We start from the raw sequence: 22,625 nt of genomic DNA on the forward strand, positions 1-22,625 counted from the left end.
CTGAGCAGCCTCCAGCATACTGATGACTCTGCTGTCTCTTCACACTGACCAGCCTCCAGCATACTGATGACTCTGCTGTCTCTTCACACTGACCAGTCTCCAGTCTCCAGCATGGCTCTGGCAGGATCTGCTGCATTCAGATGTCTGCATTGAGGCCTGGTACTGTGCCCAGGCTAGCTCTGTACTGCCTTCAGCATGGTATGTGTGGATGACTCTCACCTGTAGAGATCATGTGATTTCAACACCTGTAGTGTCTGGTTATGAAAGGCAGCCCAACTGTGACAATCTTATTTGCATGCTCTTTGAAAGTCAGAAACAAGGTCACTGTAGGATTGTCATCTGATTTCTATTTTATCAGTAATAGCCAAATGCAGTAGACATTAGACACTATTTCCTAGACAATTTAGATTACAAAGTTAAATGGGAAGGATGGTTGATGAAAGGAAAGATCAGTTATACAGCAGGTAGGGCACGCTGCAGATTATTGATCAGTTATACAGCAGTTAGGGCACGCTGCAGATTATTGATCAGTTATACAGCAGTTAGGGCACGCTGCAGATTATTGATCAGTTATACAGCAGGTAGGGCACGCTGCAGATTATTGATCAGTTATACAGCAGGTAGGGCACGCTGCAGATTATTGATCAGTTATACAGCAGTTAGGGCACGCTGCAGATTATTGATCAGTTATACAGCAGTTAGGGCACGCTGCAGATTATTGATCAGTTATACAGCAGGTAGGGGATGCTGCAGATTATTGATCAGTTATACAGCAGTTAGGGCACGCTGCAGATTATTGATCAGTTATACAGCAGTTAGGACACGCTGCAGATTATTGATCAGTTATACAGCAGTTAGGGCACGCTGCAGATTATTGATCAGTTATACAGCAGGTAGGGGACGCTGCAGATTATTGATCAGTTATACAGCAGTTAGGGCACGCTGCAGATTATTGATCAGTTATACAGCAGTTAGGGCACGCTGCAGATTATTGATCAGTTATACAGCAGGTAGGGCACGCTGCAGATTATTGATCAGTTATACAGCAGGTAGGGCACGCTGCAGATTATTGATCAGTTATACAGCAGGTAGGGCACGCTGCAGATTATTGATCAGTTATACAGCAGTTAGGGCACGCTGCAGATTATTGATCAGTTATACAGCAGGTAGGGCACGCTGCAGATTATTGATCAGTTATACAGCAGGTAGGGCACGCTGCAGATTATTGATCAGTTATACAGCAGGTAGATTATTGGGCACGCTGCAGATTATTGATCAGTTATACAGCAGGTAGGGCACGCTGCAGATTATTGATCAGTTATACAGTAGGTAGGACACACTGCAGATTATTGCTAAAATTAAATGACAAACCATTTTTGGGGAGGATTTTGTGTATTTTGGTACTGTTTTAACATTTCAGATATTGGGCTTTGTCTGCATTGATCAACAATTTGAGGATTACTAAGGAAACTAAAACAGACAGTTCTATATTCCACTTGAATTGACTATTGGTAGTCTAGTCCCACGCAAACTGCTTCTGTTAAAGGAGAGGATCTCTGTGCTCCAGCATCATCCTCTAGAGCGGAAATTCGATTTTCAACAATCCAGGTGGACAAGACTGAATATGAACATGAACACGAATACTGACATATATACAACAGTGTAAATATGAATGTGCATAAAGTGAGATATTTTTTATGAGCTCTGTCGAAACAGTCATTTTCCAGTGCAGCCATGGAACTGGATATGTGATCTAGTTCCTCTTCTAGTAAAACATGTTCAAAACAAAACATTTTCTTCAAGGGCCAAAGAGACACTTGGAATCAATACCAGGCCTCAGCCACTAATTCCAGATCCGCACTCCACTCCACTCCACTCCACTCCAACTATCCGCACTCCACTCCATTCCACTCCACTCCAACCATCCGCACTGCAATCATGTCAAGTCAGTGATCGGTACAAGCACAACCTATCCCACTATTAAATACAGGTCCTAAATAAAGTAGTCAGACAGTATAGATGATATCTGACCTTTATTTAATGTCCATTCACAGGATGCTTTTAGACTGCACTCCTATAGAACCAACGACAGCCCTGACTGAACACTGAACCCAGACATCAAAAAAGAGCAGAGCCTCAACACAGTCCCAGCTCCATCACAGAGCAGCCTCAACACACAGTCCCAGCTCCGTCACAGAGGAGCCTCAACACACAGTCCCAGCTCCGTCACAGAGGAGCCTCATCACACAGTCCCAGCTCCGTCACAGAGGAGCCTCAACACACAGTCCCAGCTCCGTCACAGAGGAGCCTCAACACACAGTCCCAGCTCCGTCACAGAGGAGCCTCATCACACAGTCCCAGCTCCGTCACAGAGGAGCCTCAACACACAGTCCCAGCTCCGTCACAGAGGAGCCTCAACACACAGTCCCAGCTCCGTCACAGAGGAGCCTCAACACACAGTCCCAGCTCCGTCACAGAGGAGCCTCAACACACAGTCCCAGCTCCGTCACAGAGGAGCCTCATCACACAGTCCCAGCTCCGTCACAGAGGAGCCAATGTCTCATCACCAGAAAATATATCACATCAGAAAAGAGAAAACAAGATTGGTTTTATCATTAACTTCAGAAGCACTCTAATAATTACAGACTGACAAATAATAATAATAATAATAATAATAATAATAATAATAATAATAATAATAATAATAATAATATTTAAGTTATTGAAAATTATTTGCATTGGAACTTAAAAAACACATAACGAAGGGGTTGTAACTGTGTGAACATCCACACTGAAAATATCAGATGTATTTAAACAGATGGCATTTTTTGGGCAGATTTCTTTATGCTAGCTTTTCCCTCAGAAAGGAAAGCAGACTTTCAAAAGCACTTAAACCCCTTGCTTTTATGCAAATGAAAATCACCTGGCACCAGAGGACCAACATCTATTCCAAATGGCCCCCAGTCCTGTTTGACTTGCCAACAGCATGCTCTGAAACCCCTGTGTTACTCAATTCAGGACACCCAGCCCCACCTCCAGTGCTTAAGAAGATTTGAGCTTATCCCCCTCGGCTTTAAGGATTGGAAACACAACGTGCTGACTAGCAGAAATGTTAATTGTGCACACTGTAAAGATTATTCAGCCTGTGAAACATTTTATACCTGGCGCTGCACCCCTCCGTTTGTCTTGTGTTATTCAATCAGAATGCCGGTGCACCCCAACGTTCTCTCATATTCTTCAATCAGAATGGCGGTGCACCCCAACGTTCTCTCTTGTGTTCTTCAAATCAGAATGGCGGTGGACCCCAACGTTCTCTCGTATTCTTCAAATCAGAATGCCGGTGCACCCCAACGTTCTCTCTTGTGTTCTTCAATCAGAATGCCGGTACACCCCAACATTCTCGCTCGCTTTGTGTCCCCCACAATACAGTCACAAGCAGGCAAAACAAACAACATGAAAAGCATCCTGCTGCTGATCGTGTATTATTACACAGGTCTGACATCTGTGCAATGTATTTCTGGTTTCTGTCTATTTCCTGAATTAACTATATTTTAATCCCCATGCAAAATTCATTGTCTCAGCCAATCAAGTGTCACAACCATGACCTACCACACTGTACTGAGTAACAAACGGCCAACTAAACTTTCAGTCAATTTTTTTTTAAAATATTTTATATATTATATTATATATATATACACACACACATACAGTACTGTGCAAAAGTTTTAGGCAGGTGTGAAAAAATGCTGTAAAGTAAGAATGCTTTCAAAACTAGACATGTTAATAGATTATATTCATCAATTAACAAAATGCAAAGTGAGTGAACAGAAGAAAAATCTACATCAAATCCATATTTGGCGTGACCACCCTTTGCCTTCAAAACAGCATCAATTCTTCTAGGTACACTTGCACACAGTTTTTGAAGGAACTCGGCAGGTAGGTTGGCCCAAACATCTTGGAGAACTAACCACAGTTCTTCTGTGGATTTAGGCAGCCTCAGTTGCTTCTCTGTCTTCATGTAATCCCAGAAAGGCTCGATGATGTTGAGATCAGGGCTCTGTGGATGCCATACCATCACTTCCAGGACTCCTTGTTCTTCTTTACGCTGAAGATAGTTCTTAATGACTTTCGCTGTATGTTTGGGGTTGTTGTCATGTTGCAGAATAAATTTGGGGCCAATCAGATGCCTCCCTGATGGTATTGCATGATGGATAAGTATCTGCCTGTACTTCTCAGCACTGAGGAGACCATTAATTCTGACCAAATCTCCAACTCCATTTGCAGAAATGCAGCCCCAAACTAGCAAGGAACCTCCACCATGCTTCACTGTTCCCAGCAGACATTCATTTGTGTATCGCTCTCATAAGAACATAAGAACATAAGAGTTTACAAACGAGAGGAGGCCATTCAGCCCATCTTGCTCGTTTGGTTGTTAGTAGCTTATTGATCCCAAAATCTCATCAAGCAGCTTCTTGAAGGATCCCAGGGTGTCAGCTTCAACAACATTACTGGGGAGTTGATTCCAGACCCTCACAATTCTCTGTGTAAAAAAGTGTCTCCTATTTTCTGTTCTGAATGCCCCTTTGTCTAAACTCCATTTGTGACCCCTGGTCCTTGTTTCTTTTTTCAGGCTGAAAAAGTCCCTTGGGTCGACACTGTCAATACCTTTTAGAATTTTGAATGCTTGAATTAGGTCGCCACGTAGTCTTCTTTGTTCAAGACTGAACAGATTCAATTCTTTTAGCCTGTCTGCATATGACATGCCTTTTAAGCCCGGAATAATTCTGGTTGCTCTTCTTTGCACTCTTTCTAGAGCAGCAATATCTTTTTTATAGCAAGGTGACCAGAACTGCACACAATATTCAAGATGAGGTCTTACTAGTGCATTGTACAGTTTTAACATTACTTCCCTTGATTTAAATTCAACACTTTTCACAATGTATCCGAGCATCTTGTTAGCCTTTTTTATAGCTTCCCCACATTGCCTAGATGAAGACATTTCTGAGTCAACAAAAACTCCTAGGTCTTTTTCATAGATTCTTTCTCCAATTTCAGTATCTCCCATATGATATTTATAATGTACATTTTTATTTCCTGCGTGCAGTACCTTACACTTTTCTCTATTAAATGTCATTTGCCATGTGTCTGCCCAGTTCTGAATCTTGTCTAGATCATTTTGAATGACCTTTGCTGCTGCAACAGTGTTTGCCACTCCTCCTGCTTTTGTGTCGTCTGCAAATTTAACAAGTTTGCTTACTATACCAGAATCTAAATCATTAATGTAGATTAGGAATAGCAGAGAACCTAATACTGATCCCTGTGGTACACCGCTGGTTACCACACTCCATTCTGAGGTTTTTCCTCTAACCAGTACTTTCTGTTTTCTACATGTTAACCACTCCCTAATCCATGAACATGTGTTTCCTTGAATCCCAACTGCGTTCAGTTTGAGAATTAATCTTTTGTGCGGGACTTTGTCAAAAGCTTTCTGGAAATCTAAATAAACCATGTCATATGCTTTGCAATTATCCATTATCTCCAGCCCTTCGGCGAACAAATTGCCTTCTGCTACAGCCAAATATTTCAAATTTTGACTCATCAGTCCAAAGCACCTGCTACCATTTTTCTGCACTCTAGTTCCTGTGTTTTTGTCCTTGTTTCCACATCAGAGGTATGGCTTTTTGGCCGCAAGTCTTCCATGAAGGCTACTTCTGACCAGACTTCTCCGGCAGTAGATGGGTGTATTAGGGTCCCACTGTTTTCTGCCACTTCTGAGCTGATGGCACTGCTGGACATCTTCCGATTGCGAAGGGAAGTAAGCATGATGTGTTTTTCATCTGCTGCTGTAAGTTTCCTTGGCCGACCACTGCATCTACCGTCCTCAACATTGCCAGTTTCTTTGTGCTTCTTCAAAAGAGCTTGGACAGCACATCTGGAAACCCCTGTCTGCCTTGAAATTTCTGCCTGGGAGAGACCTTGCTGATGCAGTATAACTACCTTGTGTTATGTTATGGTGTATGACTTTTGACAGTAAACCGTCTTCAGCAACCTCACCTTGTTAGCTGAGTTTGGCTGTTCCTCACCCAGTTTTACTCCTCCTACACAGCTGTTTCTGTTTCAGTTAATGATTGTGTTTCAACCTACATATTGAACTGATGATCATTAGCACCTGTTTGGTTTAACTGTTTAATCATACACCTGACTATATGCCTACAAAATCCCTGACTGTGTGCAAGTGTACCAAGAAGAACTGATGCTGTTTTGAAGGCAAAGGGTGGTCACATCAAATACGGATTTGATTTAGATTTTTCCTCTGTTCACTCACTTTGCATTTTGTTAATTGATAAATATAATCTATTAACATGTCTGTTTTTGAAAGCATTCTTACTTTACAGCATTTTTTCACACCTGCCTAAAACTTTTGCACAGTACTGTGTGTGTGTGTGTGTGATATATATATATATATATATATATATATATATATATATATATATATAGTGCACTGAAATATGAATGCAAGCCTTCAGTGAATCACTGTCAGTGTAACATTCAATACTGAGTTAATTTTTATTACCTGCTTCCGCATGGCTAGTAGACTGCAACCCAAGCTTCATTCTTTTATACCCATACTAACAAATAAAATCAAACTTTGTGTTTATAATTACATTCAAAAGCATTGCATGAATGGAATTAGCTTTTGTTGTATTACCTTGTATGTTGCAGCTGTTTCTCTTGAATAGAAACAGCAACAGCTGCAATTCCATGCACACCGAAACCCGCATGTTCACCTTAAAGACTAAACAGATTCCATATTGAAATGAATTTACCCCGATACACATACAAGACTACATGCTCCCCAGTGCTGCTCCTGTCAATCCAGTCATGCAATATTCTCATCCACATACAAGATTACATGCTCCCCAGTGCTGCTCCTGTCAATCCAGTCATGCAATACTCTCATACACATACAAGACTACATGCTCTCCAGTGCTGCTCCTGTCAATTCAGTCATGCAATACTCTCACACACATACAAGACTACATGCTCCCCGAGTCTCCAGTGCTGCTCCCCTCAATCCAGTCATGTTCTATTACATTGCCACACAAAGCTGCAAACCTCTGTACCTGGAAAGAATGACAGAACTGGGAGGGTGCAGAAACACACAGAGAGAGCCTGGGTGTACTGGGAGGGTCAAGACACACACACAGAGAGCCTGGGCGTACCGGGAAGGTGCAGACACACACACACAAAGAGCCTCACCCAGCAGACACGTGACTGTTTTAAATGGACAATGGCTACCAAATCACTTTGCATTGTTTTTTAAAACCACATCGTTTATTTGTTTTTTTTTTCAAATCACATCCCATCTTTTCACAAATATTTACAAAAAAAATTGTATACAAGCCACATTTTCTCCCTCAATCTTCTTTAAATACATGTTCATTGATTATTTTGTTTTATATCAGCCAAGCAGATCAAAAAGTATTTTGATTATTTGTTTTTTTATATAAAATGTATGAAAAATGTCTTTACCTATTTAAGCCACCCATCCCAACACACACTCTCTCTTTCTGAACTGTTCATACTGGGGGCGCTTCCACCTGCAAACACTTAGTCCCAGCAGCAAGTGACATGGAACTGCAGGAAGTACTAAAAACAGCATCAAGCATCGACCCTGAACCAATCTTCCAGGCCATGCAGTCTGCGAGTTTCCCGCTTCCAACATTCACAGCCGCACCGCATCCAGTCCTCATGACAAGTGGCCTGTTAACTCCAAAACCACATCATTCCAACCGAGTTTTGCATTTTCATGTAAGCTCACCTTACGAAAAAAGAAAATCATGAAACTGGAAAGAGTTCAGGAAGTCAGCTGAAGTCCTTTTCACAATCAAAAGAAAAACCATATGGATTCAGAAAGCAATCCTACTGAAGAGGGTTTTCTGCCCTTCTCTATGGGTCGCTGCAGTGAACAGATCTGGGATTAATCCTCATCTTTACCTGGATGTAATCTCAATTTAAAATATGTGTTCCAAGTACGTCATTAAGAAACCAATATCAGAAAACTGATTCTGCCCAACATGTCCAATATGTTAAATTGTTTTCAAACTTTAACTTGAATCTAATTAATGACTGATGAATAAATCAAGTTATTTCACAGTATGCATGAACACTTACCAGCAGTATTAAGGTGCAGCACACAAAAGGTTCCTCTCCTGTAATCTTCAAACTCGTGCATGAGGAGGGGGACGGGGACGGGGGGGGGACACAGCTTGGACTGCTGCACCTTGACACTACTCATTAGTAGCTGCTTTGATGATCAGTCACAAAATGTAAATTTAAGTTTAGAATACATTTTCATTAATCAAACATGATTATATTGGACTTCATTGCGTTGGGCCACCGCAAATAACATGAATCTTGTGTGTATGTTTGGGGGGTGGGGGGCACTAGTTAGGGCTCAATTGGAATGCAGAACCAACCGTGCAACACCATGAATAACTTGCTAATAGGACCCATCAGACCATAAATAACTGCAAACACATGTAAACAGGAATGCTGGCAGCTGATACTAAAAGCTGTGCAAAACACCCCCCATTAAAATGATGACAAAACCTTCCCCTTTCCTGATGCTCAAAACATACAAAGAAAATCCCTACTGAGAGGAATGGAAACGAGTGGGCTCTGAACTGATTGGGAAAAAGAGGAACATGTAAGTCTCATGGATGCACACTATGCTGAAGTGGGACTTGATCTGATATGATATGGAAAAGGAGCCACGTGCAAGTCTCATGGATGCACACTATGCTGAAGTGGGACTTCATTTGATTTGATATGGAAAAGGAGCCACGTGTAAGTCTCATGGATGCACACTATGCTGAAGTGGGACTTGATCTGATATGATATGGAAAAGGAGCCACGTGCAAGTCTCATGGATGCACACTATGCTGAAGTGGGACTTCATTTGATTTGATATGGAAAAGGAGCCACGTGTAAGTCTCATGGATGCACACTATGCCGACATCATATTTCTTTATTTTTGAAATCTGTTATTTATTTAAACGTCAGGAAAGGTTAGCTGGTGACGTAGTGTTTAGTGGAAGACTGGCCGTAGAGCCCGTAGAAGTCGGGGTGCCTGTGCGTCTGCGAGGCGTCGATCCAGTCGCGCACGGACAGCCCGGGGGCGGGCGGGAGGGGGTGCGAGTACTCCTGGGAGCTCACAGTCCAGGGGAAGGAGCTGGATCTCGGGTAGGGAGGGTGGCCGCTGTGGTTTGACACGGAGGGCACTCCGGAGCAGTAGCAGTTGTCCACCGTGCACATCAGTATCTTGCGGCCCGCCCCGTACTGCGAGAGCACTGGCTGCTGGGAGGAGCCTCCACTGGGGTAGTGTGGGGGGAACACGGAGCTGGAATGCACCGTCTGGGCACTGCTGCTGCTGAGTCCCACCATGTGTTGCGTGGAGCTGCAAGGCACCATGGCTTGTGTGGACTGGCCCTCCCCCGACGGGGAGCCCTGGCCCAGGTACTGCTTGCCCACCGCCCCTGACGGAGGCTCCAGGAAGTTGCTGTTTTCCGGGAAGGCTGTGGAGTGCTTGCGCTTCTCCGCTCCAGAGCTGCTCAGGCTGCAAGGGTAGGTTGGAATACTCTGAAGGAAGTGAGCTGGAGCACTAAAGGGGGCTGAGAGGAAAACAGAAGGGGAAAGCCGTGTCAGAGATTTGCAAAACTAAAAGCGCCCCAAGATTCAACAGATCACTTCTGGTGTCAGCTGCTAGTGAAGAAACTAAGGCGTAATAGATCACCCAGCTCTCTTTCCAGGAATCAAACCGACCCCACACTGTTCTGATCAGCTAGTTCATGCACATTAATGCGTCAATAATGTGCCAGGACCATTCCTGACCTTGACTGGCCCAAATCTTTTCTGAGTTTAGCTAACAGAACGCACCTGGGGCACACTAAAGGAAATGGCACATCTAAGGGAGTAGATAAACCCTAGAAACAGACTAGCCTTTAATGTTTCACCTTCCAACATCTTGCGCAGATTCTTCTCTTTTTTAGAGATCTCAGAGAGGAAGAGTTTGGAGTTAAGATGACCCACTTTGTGAGGAGGCAGTCCACTGCCTGTGCAGGTTTGGGTTCTGCCAGAAAGAAAAAACAACATCAAATTGGGTCACCGGTTTGGTTTCTTCAACAAATGTACTGATAGATGTTTTATTTTCTTGCCTACCGCGCTCTTCACCATACTGCTCCCTCCTGCCTCCAATCCCCCATGTCTCCCTACACCCCCAGTCCGCTCCTCCTCTACTGGCAGACTAGTTATGCCTTCCTTCCACTCTCCATCCTGCCGTGCCTGCTCCTGCTCTTCCCTAGCCCCTGTGTGGTGGAACCAGCTAGGAGAGAACTTCAGGACTGCCCCTCTCACTGTCTTCCGCCACCTACTCTAGCCCCACCTGTTTAGATGCACTTGTAGATCTCTTGATCTACCCCTCAAGCACTGGACTTGCCTGATCTCAGCACCATGTTACTGGCCGCACAGCTAATGCACTATCCTTGCACTACTATTGTCACTGAAAATACAAATGGTCTTAATTCTAAATTGTTACTTCTTATATAATATTGTATTCTATTAGTATTTGCACTTACTATAAACTACACTGTACTTAAATATTGTTTTGCACTGTAACCTTGTACTGCCTATAACTCACCTTGGATAAAGCCACCTGCCAAATAAAATAATAATAACAATAATAATAATATTCAACTTACCTATCCATTAAGATTTTCACAGACTTTGTGTTCTAAAAAAAAAAGACAAAAAAGAAGCAATGAACACTAAATGCAATTTCAAAACAGTATTTAATTTTTTATAAAGTATTAAAACGGTTTGAAATGCAATCAAGAAAGAACCAGAAGCTGACCACAGCACATCGAAGGAAATTCAAAAAGAAAAATCCCTGACACTTGAGAGCTGGATAGCTGCAGCAGTGTTTGCCAAAATAAAACTGCATGCAGAACTTAAACCAAAAAATGTTGCAATACACAGAATGACAAGGATCTTAAAATGGATGGAAGTCCCCCGATTCTAAATACGAATTCTGAAATGAACGTGCACAATGCAAGATCCTACTTGCAGGACTATTTCTTTAATAAAGGGTTTGTTTGCACACCTTCATGAAGTTGATGTCCTCAGTCTTGTCCAACACCACCTGCACAGAGCTCAGTAGTTTCTTGGCCTCCTGGCGCCGCTCATTCAGCTGCAGGGCCTGAGAGGAATTCTCCTCGCAGAATTTGGAGCGTGCCTTGTCCAGGATCTCCAGGGTCTTCCCCAGGTCCTCCTCCAGGAGCTGCTGCATCTTCTGATACTGCAGCCTCACCTCCTCCTTCAACTGCTGCACCTTGTCCTGTGGGAGAGCAGGAGAGTTAGCGAGAGAGTGAGAGAGACCATGGGCACCCCACAGTGACTGCCCTCCCTGTGCACAGTATGAAGAGGTATGACTGTTCTATATCAAGCATTAAGAACACAAGGAATGTTATTGAACAGCAGCATATATTGTGTTCTCCTTGAACCTTCACACCCTCGACCCTGACACCTTACCCAACCCCATCAGTGTTTAGGCGCAAAGCAGGAAATATTTTCCTGTTCTGCTTCTGCAGCATTCTAATTGTAACCCCAAAAAAGCCTTTCACCAAAACCAATATAAATAATAGCCAAACTGAATTTGTCACAACAGAAGCTTGTCTGCTTACTTCTCTCTCGCAAGCCAAAAGGGAACTTGCACAAATGAGAAAAGGAAATCTTTAAAAAAAAAAAAAAAAACTAACAGGGAAGCACACGAGCCCTACCTCCACAAGCCTCTTATCAGACTCCAGCTTGTAGATCTGGTCTTCAATGTCCTGCTCCCTCTCCTCTATGCGGTCCTGCTGTTTAATTAACATTTGCTATAAATGAGAAAAATAACATGCATTAAATCAATCACCACACTTAGAGCATGCTTCCGCCCTGCATCTCAAAGCAGGAGAAATTGCCCAAACAGAATGTACGCAACCCCAAACGATGTTTATTAATAAGCCAAATGCATTTTTATTTTCTCCATGTATGTTTAAACCTATCCTCTCTCTTTATTTTTGTGAAAATAAGGGATAACATTCTACACCTTAATGCCTGAAAAAAATAGAATTCAATAGACTTTAGATGTAATTTTGTTTGGTCTTTGCTCGTAACTTACTTAAATCGTAGACACCTCAGAATTTTCCAGCGGTCCGCAGCGGACCTGACCACCGGAAAATCCAGACGCCAAACTACTCCAACATCCTCATGGAGTATAGAATTGACACTAGACAGTCACAGGACACTCATCTGTGGGGCATGCAGAGAGTCACCACCCCCAACCACTAATGAGCTCGCTAGCAAAGAAGCTCCCACAGGAATGGGGTGCATCACTAGCATGATCACATGCCAGAAATAGAAGACAGATTACCAGGATGTTGTCAAATAATCGATACTCATCACCACCTTGCATTTCCAGCAATTACTCTGAATTCTGGAAACTGGATTCAAATTAGGCGAAAGTGGTCAATCCAAGTGAAATGACTTTGGTATTCTCGGCTTAGCCCACATCAGAAAGCCAGCGCATAATTCATCTGAAATGTGACTGTATGCTTGAGAGAGACCCAGGACCCACAGGCAGGTGTGTTTGCAGAACTCATAGGAGCACCATTACTGACAGCCAGTGCCATTCCCAATGGTACTGGACCTCCACTTCCACCAGTGGATGGATCAGCACAGGCTAAACAAGTACACTGGAGCCCAGCGGCACTGGTTATTCTACTGGACCAGCCCGGACACAGGAACAAGGGATTGATAAACTGGGTATGTTCTGACCTGCCATAACATTGTGTCTGGAAAATCATAACTCACGCCAAGAAATCAATCAGATTCCATATCATAGTGGAAGCAGAGTTCCCAAAGTTCAGCTTCACACAGGTGCAGTTAGGATACAGTATATAAGACAGGCACTTGAGTGAGAGCCAGACAAGCTCCTGAATCCTCTCCTGACAGATCACCTCCATACCTGAGCCATCTCCCACAGAATTAGGTCATTGATTCTGTATCTAATTTCTATTTATAACTAGGTGCCACATTTGTTGTGGCCAACGATAAATGTTTACGCTATAGGACGTGTAACTTTTGAATACTGGAGTCAATAAATGGAAACTTCCTAACACAGCATGCATTAAAATGAATCACACCACACACACAGGTCTAAAATCTTCACTCCCTAAATGATTACATGACACAGATTCACACCGCATCTGGCCCTTGCCATCATGGAACACTGGACACTTCACCCAAATATCCCTATCTAACGATTATTGGGTTAAACAAATGCTCTAGGGGGGCTGAACACTGACAGAAGCATGCTTCAGTCACAGGGCAGCTCTCAGACCGAGTCATGCAATCTTCCATTGCAAACAAGCAGCTCTGTCTGGAGGTGTGACACACTGGAAATCTGAAACGCATCAGCTGCTCTGGGTAACAGCACTGTGCCCCTGCCTGGCTCTGTCTGGAGGTGTGACACACTGGAAATCTGAAACGCATTCCTCTGCAAGAAATTAGCACCAGTTACTAAGCAAACCAGACAACTCCTTTTTAAACACTGTCCCCAAGGAAAGCCCTCTAGGAATTCTACAGAAGCAATTCAGGAACACAGATTAACCCCTTAAGGTACACAAGGAACTGAGTGGTTGTTTAAATCTGTGTCTTCTTACAAATACATTTGACAGAGACTCAAGCATCACAAGGAAGCTGACAATCTGGATGAGGAGATCAATCCTGTCAGTAACTTTGTTTTGTGCACCTCATTGCAAAATGTTAAATATAATGTCTGTTTGCACCTTAAATATTGAACTAAACTTGAAGGCGGCGGGCCCGTGGATTAAAGCTATGTACAGTATTGGATTATACCGGGTCCCATCTTGGGACAGGCAGGTAAGTTACAGCCTTCTTACATGGGTTGGGCTATTTAGTACTGGGCCTTGACAACATCACAAATGGTTGCATATTACCTGCTGTGTTATCACACTTCTCTTTAGCCAGTCACATACCTCACAACCCCTTCTCTAGATGATGCACCTGTACAGTCAACCATTCCACTCCAGGTGTAACAGGAAAAATGACACATCATTAACACCTCAGGGTCCGGGTGGAGTTTCACTGGTTCATTTAAGCAGGGTTTGGAACAAAGGCCAGAAGAGGAAGAGCCAACTTGGGCCTCCCCTGGTACAGATCACTACTACACCCAGTTCATATGAAAGAGGATGATTCTTGTCAAGATAACAGACAAACAAAACGCTATTCTTCCATAACATATAACTTACCCGAATATCGTTCCGACGAACCTCCACGTCGCAAACGGAGTGACCGTGGTTCGCCCCACAGCGAGAGAAGCAGCAGTACTGGCAAACAGCCACTTGCTCGGCTTCGCAATGGTACAGCCTGTAGGCGTCATGCTGCGGGCAGCTCCAGGCCCGCACATCCTCGGCCTCCACTAACAAGTGCCCTGGGTTGGAAGAAGGCTGCTGTAGGTGCGTCTGAACGTGAGACTGGCAACACGGAGCGTTACAGCGGAGGCAAACTTTCTGGGCCGGCAGAGGCGGTCCTCGCCTACAGAAGATACAATGTAAAACCGCTGGGCTTTTCTCCACGTTCAAGGCGTTGAATTTTTCCACAATGTTTGTCAGTTTTAGGTTTTTCTCCAAAGTTGGTTTCTGGTTGTAGGCGTGGTTGCATTCGGGGCAGCGGACCATACCCGTGTCTTTAGACCAAGCCTCGCTGATGCAGCCCCGGCAGAAATTGTGTTTGCAAGGCAACTGAATCGGTTCCACAAATACGTGCAGGCAAATCGGGCAAATTAGCTCTTCTTCGAAGCAGTTTTTCCAGTTTTCAGCCATTTCAACTTTTTATTAAGGTTTTTGTTTGTCTTTTGCATTAATGATTTACTTTACTCGAGTGGAATAACAAAACCGACAGAATGAAAACAAATCCGCTCTCCCGTTGTAGCTGTGTTGTCACTCACTCCACAGACGTCAGTGAAAAATTTTTATAATATATATAGATATATATTATATATTTATTTATATATATATATAAAAAATATTTATTTAACACTGTTATTACCAATCTTTATTGTGTAAAGGTTTTGACATTAAAGAGAAAATCCTAATTTCTGTCAGTCATACTAATGATTTTTGAGGTTGGGGTGGTTTTTTTTTGTTTTTTTTTACGGTGATGCTTATTTTCAGGGAATACCGACTTTTTTGTTTGTTTATTTTAAGGTAATTTTGGTTCACTTCTTCCTGAATATATATATATATATATATATATATATATATATATATAATATATATATATATATATATATATATATATGCCCATATATAGGTTTAATACCTACTATTATTTAAATTTTTTTTTTTAAAAAAGAGATGAGTTAAACTAACAACCGTAAAAGCCTTTCTTGTGCAAGGGTAGTCGTGCGTTTTACTGTCCCTTCCCGATACATTTAGTTTTCAGTGTCGAAGGAGGAATTATGGGTTCTCAAAATCCAAAAGGCTTTCTGTGTTGCAATAACTACCCTGGAAGATTCTGGATTGAAATCCTAAAAGCTATGACGGCGCATTGGTATACCGCCGGCTTGTGTACAGACAAATAGACGAATATGAAACGACGGCCTTTCGTTTCTTTTTGTTCTTTTACAGACACGGCTCCGGGGAAAGGGGAGAAGACTGGCCAGTTTTCAAGATCAAATCCAAGTCGTAAAAAACAAAAACACTTTCTCTTTCCAACTTAACAAGTCGTATAAATACAATTGAAATGCGATCTATAAAAAAAGTGGAATTTATTCGGAAAAACAAACAAACCCAGCCCCCTTTCAAACAGTAATGCGCATACGCATATATATGTTTCTATTCGACACAAACGAACAGGGAGTACTTAACTGTATGTTTGTTAACGTATGTCTTGCCTGGCAAGCACACCACTATGTATTTCTATTATAATCGATTATTGGGAACTGGGAACCGACACAGTGCAAATTAGCTTGGCAATTCCCAGTATTATCAGCGTGATTATATATTACACCTGTATTAAAAATACACATCTGCTTATACACCAACCGTATTTATTTTGTTTAGCTGTGTTCTATTCAGAAATAAGCAATTTCCTTAGGTTAAGTTTGTGCAATAAACATATCAATACTCTCTTAGCAGTAACCTCGTATTGCAATTTAAAATTTTACTTCGCAGCATAAACTAATTTAAAAGGCTCGGTTGCCAGCAGCAACGACAGTACAGGGTTTTGGTCATAAATATCAGATCAAATAAAAACTCGAATTAGACAAGGCCTCTGCCATTTTGTGTTATTTTATATATATATATATATATATATATATATATATATATATATATATATATATATATAAATATATATATATATATACAATATATTGATCGGAAGTTGATCATTTATTATATATTAAATTTAGATTTTTTTTCTCTCCACCCCCTCAGCGCTACAAAGGAATGTCAATCGCGCAGTCCAAAAAAAAAAGAAAAAACAAAACACGCTTCCTTCAAATATTTACCCAAAATATACATGCGCCTATACATAGATTTAAAATATTTTAAAACATATGCATTATTTACAGATTAAGACGTTATCAAACGTGTTTAACGGTGAGAGGAAATCTATTTTCGCCTCACAAAACTCGATTTTTTTTTTCAAAAACGCAGTCGAATCCCCCAGCAGTAATTTACCATTTCGTCTTCCACCCGTTTAAAAAAATAGATATCTTTAGATATTCCTAAACGTTTCTTCAAAAGCGGCAGTGTTGCATTACTCGTGTTGCATTGTATTGTTGTAAGCTATATAAAACACAAATATATTGTGATAACCCTTTTTCTCTTAAAGGGGAACGCTCCGTTCGCCCTTGTTATCGCTTGCTGACATCAGCCATTTTGTTTTCCTCTTTAAAAGAAAAAAAGCGACATTTATGTATATTTTTTCAAACCCTTAAAAAAAAAACAAAAAAAAAACTTTAAAAAAAGCTTCACAAATCCAACAGCGCTTGTAATTCCCTTAAAACCAAAATAGTCCTTTGAATCCACGAAACTGTTTCGGATACAGTCCTGCCTGTACTTGTAAAATGGTTAATGTTATTTTTAATGTATGTATATCTTTTTTCTTAAGCAGTCTTGCTGTGAGGTGGAATGCAAGCACTGAGGCTGCGAACTCTCTTCAGCTCGCATTGACTCCCCCTGAGGATCACGTGATCCGTCACAGAATTGATACTTTAAATGTGCCCGACTCCCACCCCTAAAAGCGGCAAATTTTCCTAAAAGGGCAACTCTTTAAATGTCTGCGTTTATTTAATACTGTGTCCGTTGAATGAGTTGCATGTTGGCAGTATATATATATATATATATATATATATATATATATATATATATATATATATATATATATATATATATATATATATATTACACCTACAACTATAAAAACATGCACCTGCTGTATATGGCTTGTGTGCCCGGTATATTTGCAATGTAATGTGTTTGAAAACCTAGATCCGTGTTCTTTCCTTGTCTAGTAGAATCTGAATTGATAGTGTACGCGTGTATGTATGTAGTGAATGCACTAGCTCGCATGCATAATGTAACACATTAGCATGTATTGAAGGGTCTGTCTGAGGCTCCTTGTTCTGCGTGTGAGGTCTTTGTGCCTCTTACAGGATCATAGCAATTCAACCAAAAAGCTCTTCTGTACTGTAGGGGTCCTCCTAATCCTAAACTCGTCCACGTGTCTTTCCACAATGAGGCGCGTTTGTGTCCTGAAGAGAAGGGAGGCTTGGACTGAAAGGGCTACAACAGCCCACTCTTCACCTTGGAAGGGTTATCCTTATTATTGTTATCAATTATTCTTATTGCAATAGCAGTAGTAATAGTAGCAGTGCTATGCATAGTCCTGTATGTGTGTTAGTATGAGAACAGAGTACAGGGATAGGAGGCTGTGTGATACTGATAGGAATCTTATATGTCTCTGATGATAAATGCTACTGTATTGTCTGCTTCAAACAGCTGGGAGGGAGGACTCTGATTTAAAAGGGCAATAACAGCTGAGGCCTGGAGCCAGGGAGCAAGCTGTGGAACAATAAGGAATACTATATAGCATGAGTCTAGAGGGGGGTGGAATTTCAAAAGACCACCTCATCTATACACAATGATACAGCCTTCATTAAAGGTCAAGGTCAGGTTTGAGGCACCAGCAGAACTGTATGGGCAAGCTTGCACAGTGTCCACCTGAACTGTGCCCCCGTGGAGCCAGTGGTGATTCTCATATACATTGCACGACATATTTCACCTGGTGCTTGACTGGAGAGACACTAGTGCGCTAAATATCTTGGTGTGCCTGAGAAGATCATTGTTTCCTCTTTACAGGTATGCTAAGGTATTATTAACTGTTGTCAGAAGAAGTTGGGTGAATGAAACAGCTGTCAAGAGGGGGAGGCGAGATGACTCATTGCATTGAAAGGAGTGCTGGAGGACAAGAATGAAAGATGGGGGGATATTGTGAGAGAAACAAGGAGTGGGAGGGAGGGGGAGAGAGGGGCCAGAGTAAGAGCAAATGAGAAAATAAAAACACGCACTTTATCTGTAGTGCCCCTTTAAGACACTGTGCTGCCCACACTAGTCCAGCACACCCTCAAACAATTATACAAACAAAACCAACAAAAAGTCATTTTGAAATCAGATATAACATAATTCTGGGAACTGCAACTCCAGTTTACAGCCTCAATCATCTTCAATGACACCATCTTTCTAAAATAAGTAAAAATAATGCTTATACTTTTGTGGGTCCTGGTGTTCCAAGTGAGTCACTTCCTGTTTCAGGGGGGTTGCATTTCAGTCACCCAATACAAGGAAGTCCTGTTACTTTTCTCTAAAAGGGAGGCTGATGAGTAAAGATTTACAGTAACTTGCATCACATTCCCACTCCCCTCTGGAATTTTCAAACCTAGAGAATGGATGTGCTTCTGCATTGGACTGGAGCGCCAGCATATCACAGTGATAAATTGCAAGCCAGGCGTTCTGCTTTTATTAATAGATTTGTATCTGTAGCTGGGTATGGAAAGGGCATGGGCAATGGTTCTTTTCTTGTAGTGTTAAACACGCACAATTGAAACAACTGATTTGCAGGAAGGAGCGGCATTAAATAAATGTTTGATTGCTATGCAATTAACCATTAATTAAAGCTTAGTTACATGTTAATAAACAGTCAAGAGATATACAATATGAAAACATGCCATAATATGAAAATGACAAAATGTCAATATTATTCCAGAATGTGCATGCTGTATTTTAAATGTCTTAAAAAGTTTGTTGAAGCCGAAATGACTATGGAATATGAGCACACAGCTGCAATGGCACACACAAGCACCCCTCTTACATCTGTGGATTGTTTAACATGTAGCTGGACATCATTGCACTGGGCCTGTAATTGCATTCAATACTTATGTACGACACGCAAGATAAATCCTGGGAATGCATTTCACTGCGTTGTGTTTGGATTCTGTGCCAGTGCTGTCAGGCGTCTGTCTCTGGGTGTGGAGGAGTTTAGAACGATGCAGAGCAGTTGCTCCCATTCTTTGTTTGTTGTGGTGGGTGCCGCTCCATTACTTTTTACCCAGCTATAGCCTGAGACATGCAGATCTCTTTAACCTTTCAGTTTTCACCTTCTTATTTGTGTTGTATCACAGCTGATAGGACTGTGACCCGAATTCACTGTGTGTACTGTTAACACTGATGTTCATAAACACACGTGTACATAAAGCACTTTATTTAATATACACTAAAAAAAAAAAAAAAAAAAAAAAAAAAAAAAAACTGCATTTTCTTGTTACTCTCAAATGAGGGCATTTGTATTTCGTATACAAGCTGATCCGGAAGAGGCTACCTTTTAGTTTTGTAAAACATTGGATTATAAATATGTTTGGATTCCTTTTGAAAAAGTGAAGTCAAAAACAATCGTAAATGTATTATATTTCAAGTAACTAATTTAACTGCCATATGAGTTAGTGTGTGTATGTATATATATATATAAGATAGAGGTATATACCCTAATTCACATGCTAGTAAACATCAGTTAATATATGTATTTCATTTAATAAACAAACAGAACATGCACTGAAGGTTAACTGTTTATAATGTACAACTATTGATTTTAGAACAGTTGCAGTACTTTTTGTTTGTCACTACAGCCCAGTGTGGAGAGGGCCAGTTGGTTATGGTTGGCACGTGTGCACCCCAGTGCTTGCGTCAGATCACTCGGCCACCTTGTGCGTCACTGCAGCTGTATAAGCGGTAAGTGAAGACTCACACACGGTCACATTGGAGCCAATGGCTAATGAGAACAGCTTGACAGCTCCTCCCTCTAAACTGGGTTAGTTAAAAGATTACCCTGAGCGTGTCTGCTGGCTCCTTGCACTCTCCAGCAGGCTGCTTCTCCTCAATAGGGTTGTGACGCACCAACTCCTTCAAGTCACCCTCCCTCCCCTCCTCCAGAAGCGCTCAGGAATCTGGCTAGCCTGCATACAAACACATGCTTACTTGCTGTGTAATGATTGCTCCGTTTCTACATGTTTCCAGCAGCTTCCATATACGAATGCTTTAATATACTGACTTAATGATGACGCATGCAATCCCTGAATTACTGGTCTCTTGTGTCACGCATACTCATTTGAATGTCCTTTCATGCAGATGTCTCATCACTGTGTTTAATTGCAGGTACATTTCTTTAACCCATTCAGTACCAAACACATTTCTCTCTAAAAACACAACCCAACACAAGCCTTATACACTTCATAGCTACTTAACGTTACAGTAAGTTATACCAATGAAAGAATTAAAATAACAGGTAAAAGCCAGTTAAAAAATGCTCTAAAAAAATTATAAAGTAGCCCGTCCTCAAATGAGGACAATGGCATGTAATGGGTTAAACAGTCTGCAAAACCAAACGGTAAAGATATCTTACTTTGAAGAATACACCTCCAAATGGAACTGTGTTTCCTGGTGTTTACCTGAACAATATATTTTAAAGGTGTGCTCCGTAACAGAGTTCCTAACAATTCCGTTTAGATTTTTTTTACTGCCCCGCCTTAATCTCATCTTGGTACATGTTCAATAGTCCTACAGAAAGCAGACCATGTCTCAGAACAGAAGCTACGCAGTGCTGGCTCAGTATTGGGAAGCAGGTCCTGCCAGGAATAGAGGTGGAGCAGGAAGGGTGTTGGCAGCACAGAGCAGGCTGCCCTCCCCGCTGCCACAGTATTACTGCTTCAGGGACTTGGCTGTTAAATTCCTGCTGCTCTTGGACAGCACACTGCAGCAATAGAATGCAATCTTGTGTTTTTCAGCTTATGTCGTTTTTTAAAGCACCATCCATCACATACAGTAAATGCATGCTGCCCCGTGGAGTTGGTTTTCCTCTGAGGGTGTGTCCGGCTGGGAAGTGAGATCAAAGACTAAAGAGGCACAACTGACAAAGCTTTATATACCCTGTGGCCATTCTGAAACCGGAAAGACTACTTTTCAGAAAAAAAAACACTGCACACAGTTTAACAGATAACCCTTTAAATAATTTGAAGTATGACGTTGATGAATAAACTTCCTGGACATGACAATAGGACCTGGAATTCTGATTCTGAATGCAACTGTATTAGCTATTTAATCATGTGGAAATCAATAGAGAAATACAATATCTAGCTTTTCTGTTAATTATGTAGAGATCTCCATACACTGGTTGCAGAAAGAAGAAAAAAATAAAAAGGTACAAAAATATATACATAATGCCAATTTTACCACAAAGAAACAGAGCTTTCTGTAAATAGTTTTAATGCACTTAATGATTACAGAAAGGCAGCTTAGTGATTCACAAAAAGGATATGAAAAGTAAAATGTGCATTTCAAACCTGCACTAATATACTGTAACATTTTTTACATTATAATCTACAATATAAAAAAAAACCTCTGCTAATAAAGAACACCTTCTTGCACTGCTGATAAGTAAGCAGAAGTCATAGAATCAACAATTAACTTTGTTTGAAGTGTTTCTTTCAGTTGGTAGACACAGTTTTAATGGTGGCGTTCATTCATGTTGTAAAGTGTTTATATACTGACCAGTAGAAGTAACACACCGTGTATCGGTTACTATGGGAAACTAACATTCAGTTTAACATTTTCATATTAAATACAGATTCCCTGGATTTCATGACTTGCTCTAATAGGTCTAATCTGAATAAAGCACGTCAAGAACGTCAGAGAATTTAAAAATGCGCATGCTGTACCAGCACCTCTGATGTTAGCTGGTTATTCATCGATCTTAACCGCAAGACAACAAAATGGAGTTTCCACTTTCTGCCACTTCTTTAAAACTTCACTATGTTGCACCAGGTTAATGGCATGTATTATTATGCTGCTGGGAAGCACATAATTTATTACAGGAGAGACACCAACAGTAGAGCTACAGAGACCGTTACTGGTCAGCATGTATATTTATGCGTGTGGTTGTTCGTA

At 41.4% G+C, this 22,625-nt stretch overlaps 1 protein-coding gene across 1 annotated transcript; it reads right to left on the minus strand.

The window, feature by feature from the left end:
- Window positions 1–8,427: 8,427 nt before the first annotated feature.
- Window positions 8,428–15,085, minus strand: LOC121325661 (E3 ubiquitin-protein ligase TRIM8-like). Its single transcript, XM_041268507.1, has 6 exons — window positions 14,373–15,085; window positions 11,838–11,933; window positions 11,162–11,395; window positions 10,761–10,792; window positions 10,017–10,132; window positions 8,428–9,674 (listed from the first exon to the last, which is right to left on the minus strand). The coding sequence occupies exons 1-6, from the start codon at window positions 14,943–14,945 to the stop codon at window positions 9,073–9,075; spliced, it is 1,653 nt and encodes a 550-aa protein (XP_041124441.1). The 5' UTR covers window positions 14,946–15,085; the 3' UTR covers window positions 8,428–9,072.
- Window positions 15,086–22,625: the final 7,540 nt, after the last annotated feature.

The sequence above is a fragment of the Polyodon spathula genome, chromosome 13 (assembly GCF_017654505.1).
Source record: "Polyodon spathula isolate WHYD16114869_AA chromosome 13, ASM1765450v1, whole genome shotgun sequence".
NCBI lineage: Eukaryota > Metazoa > Chordata > Actinopteri > Acipenseriformes > Polyodontidae > Polyodon > Polyodon spathula.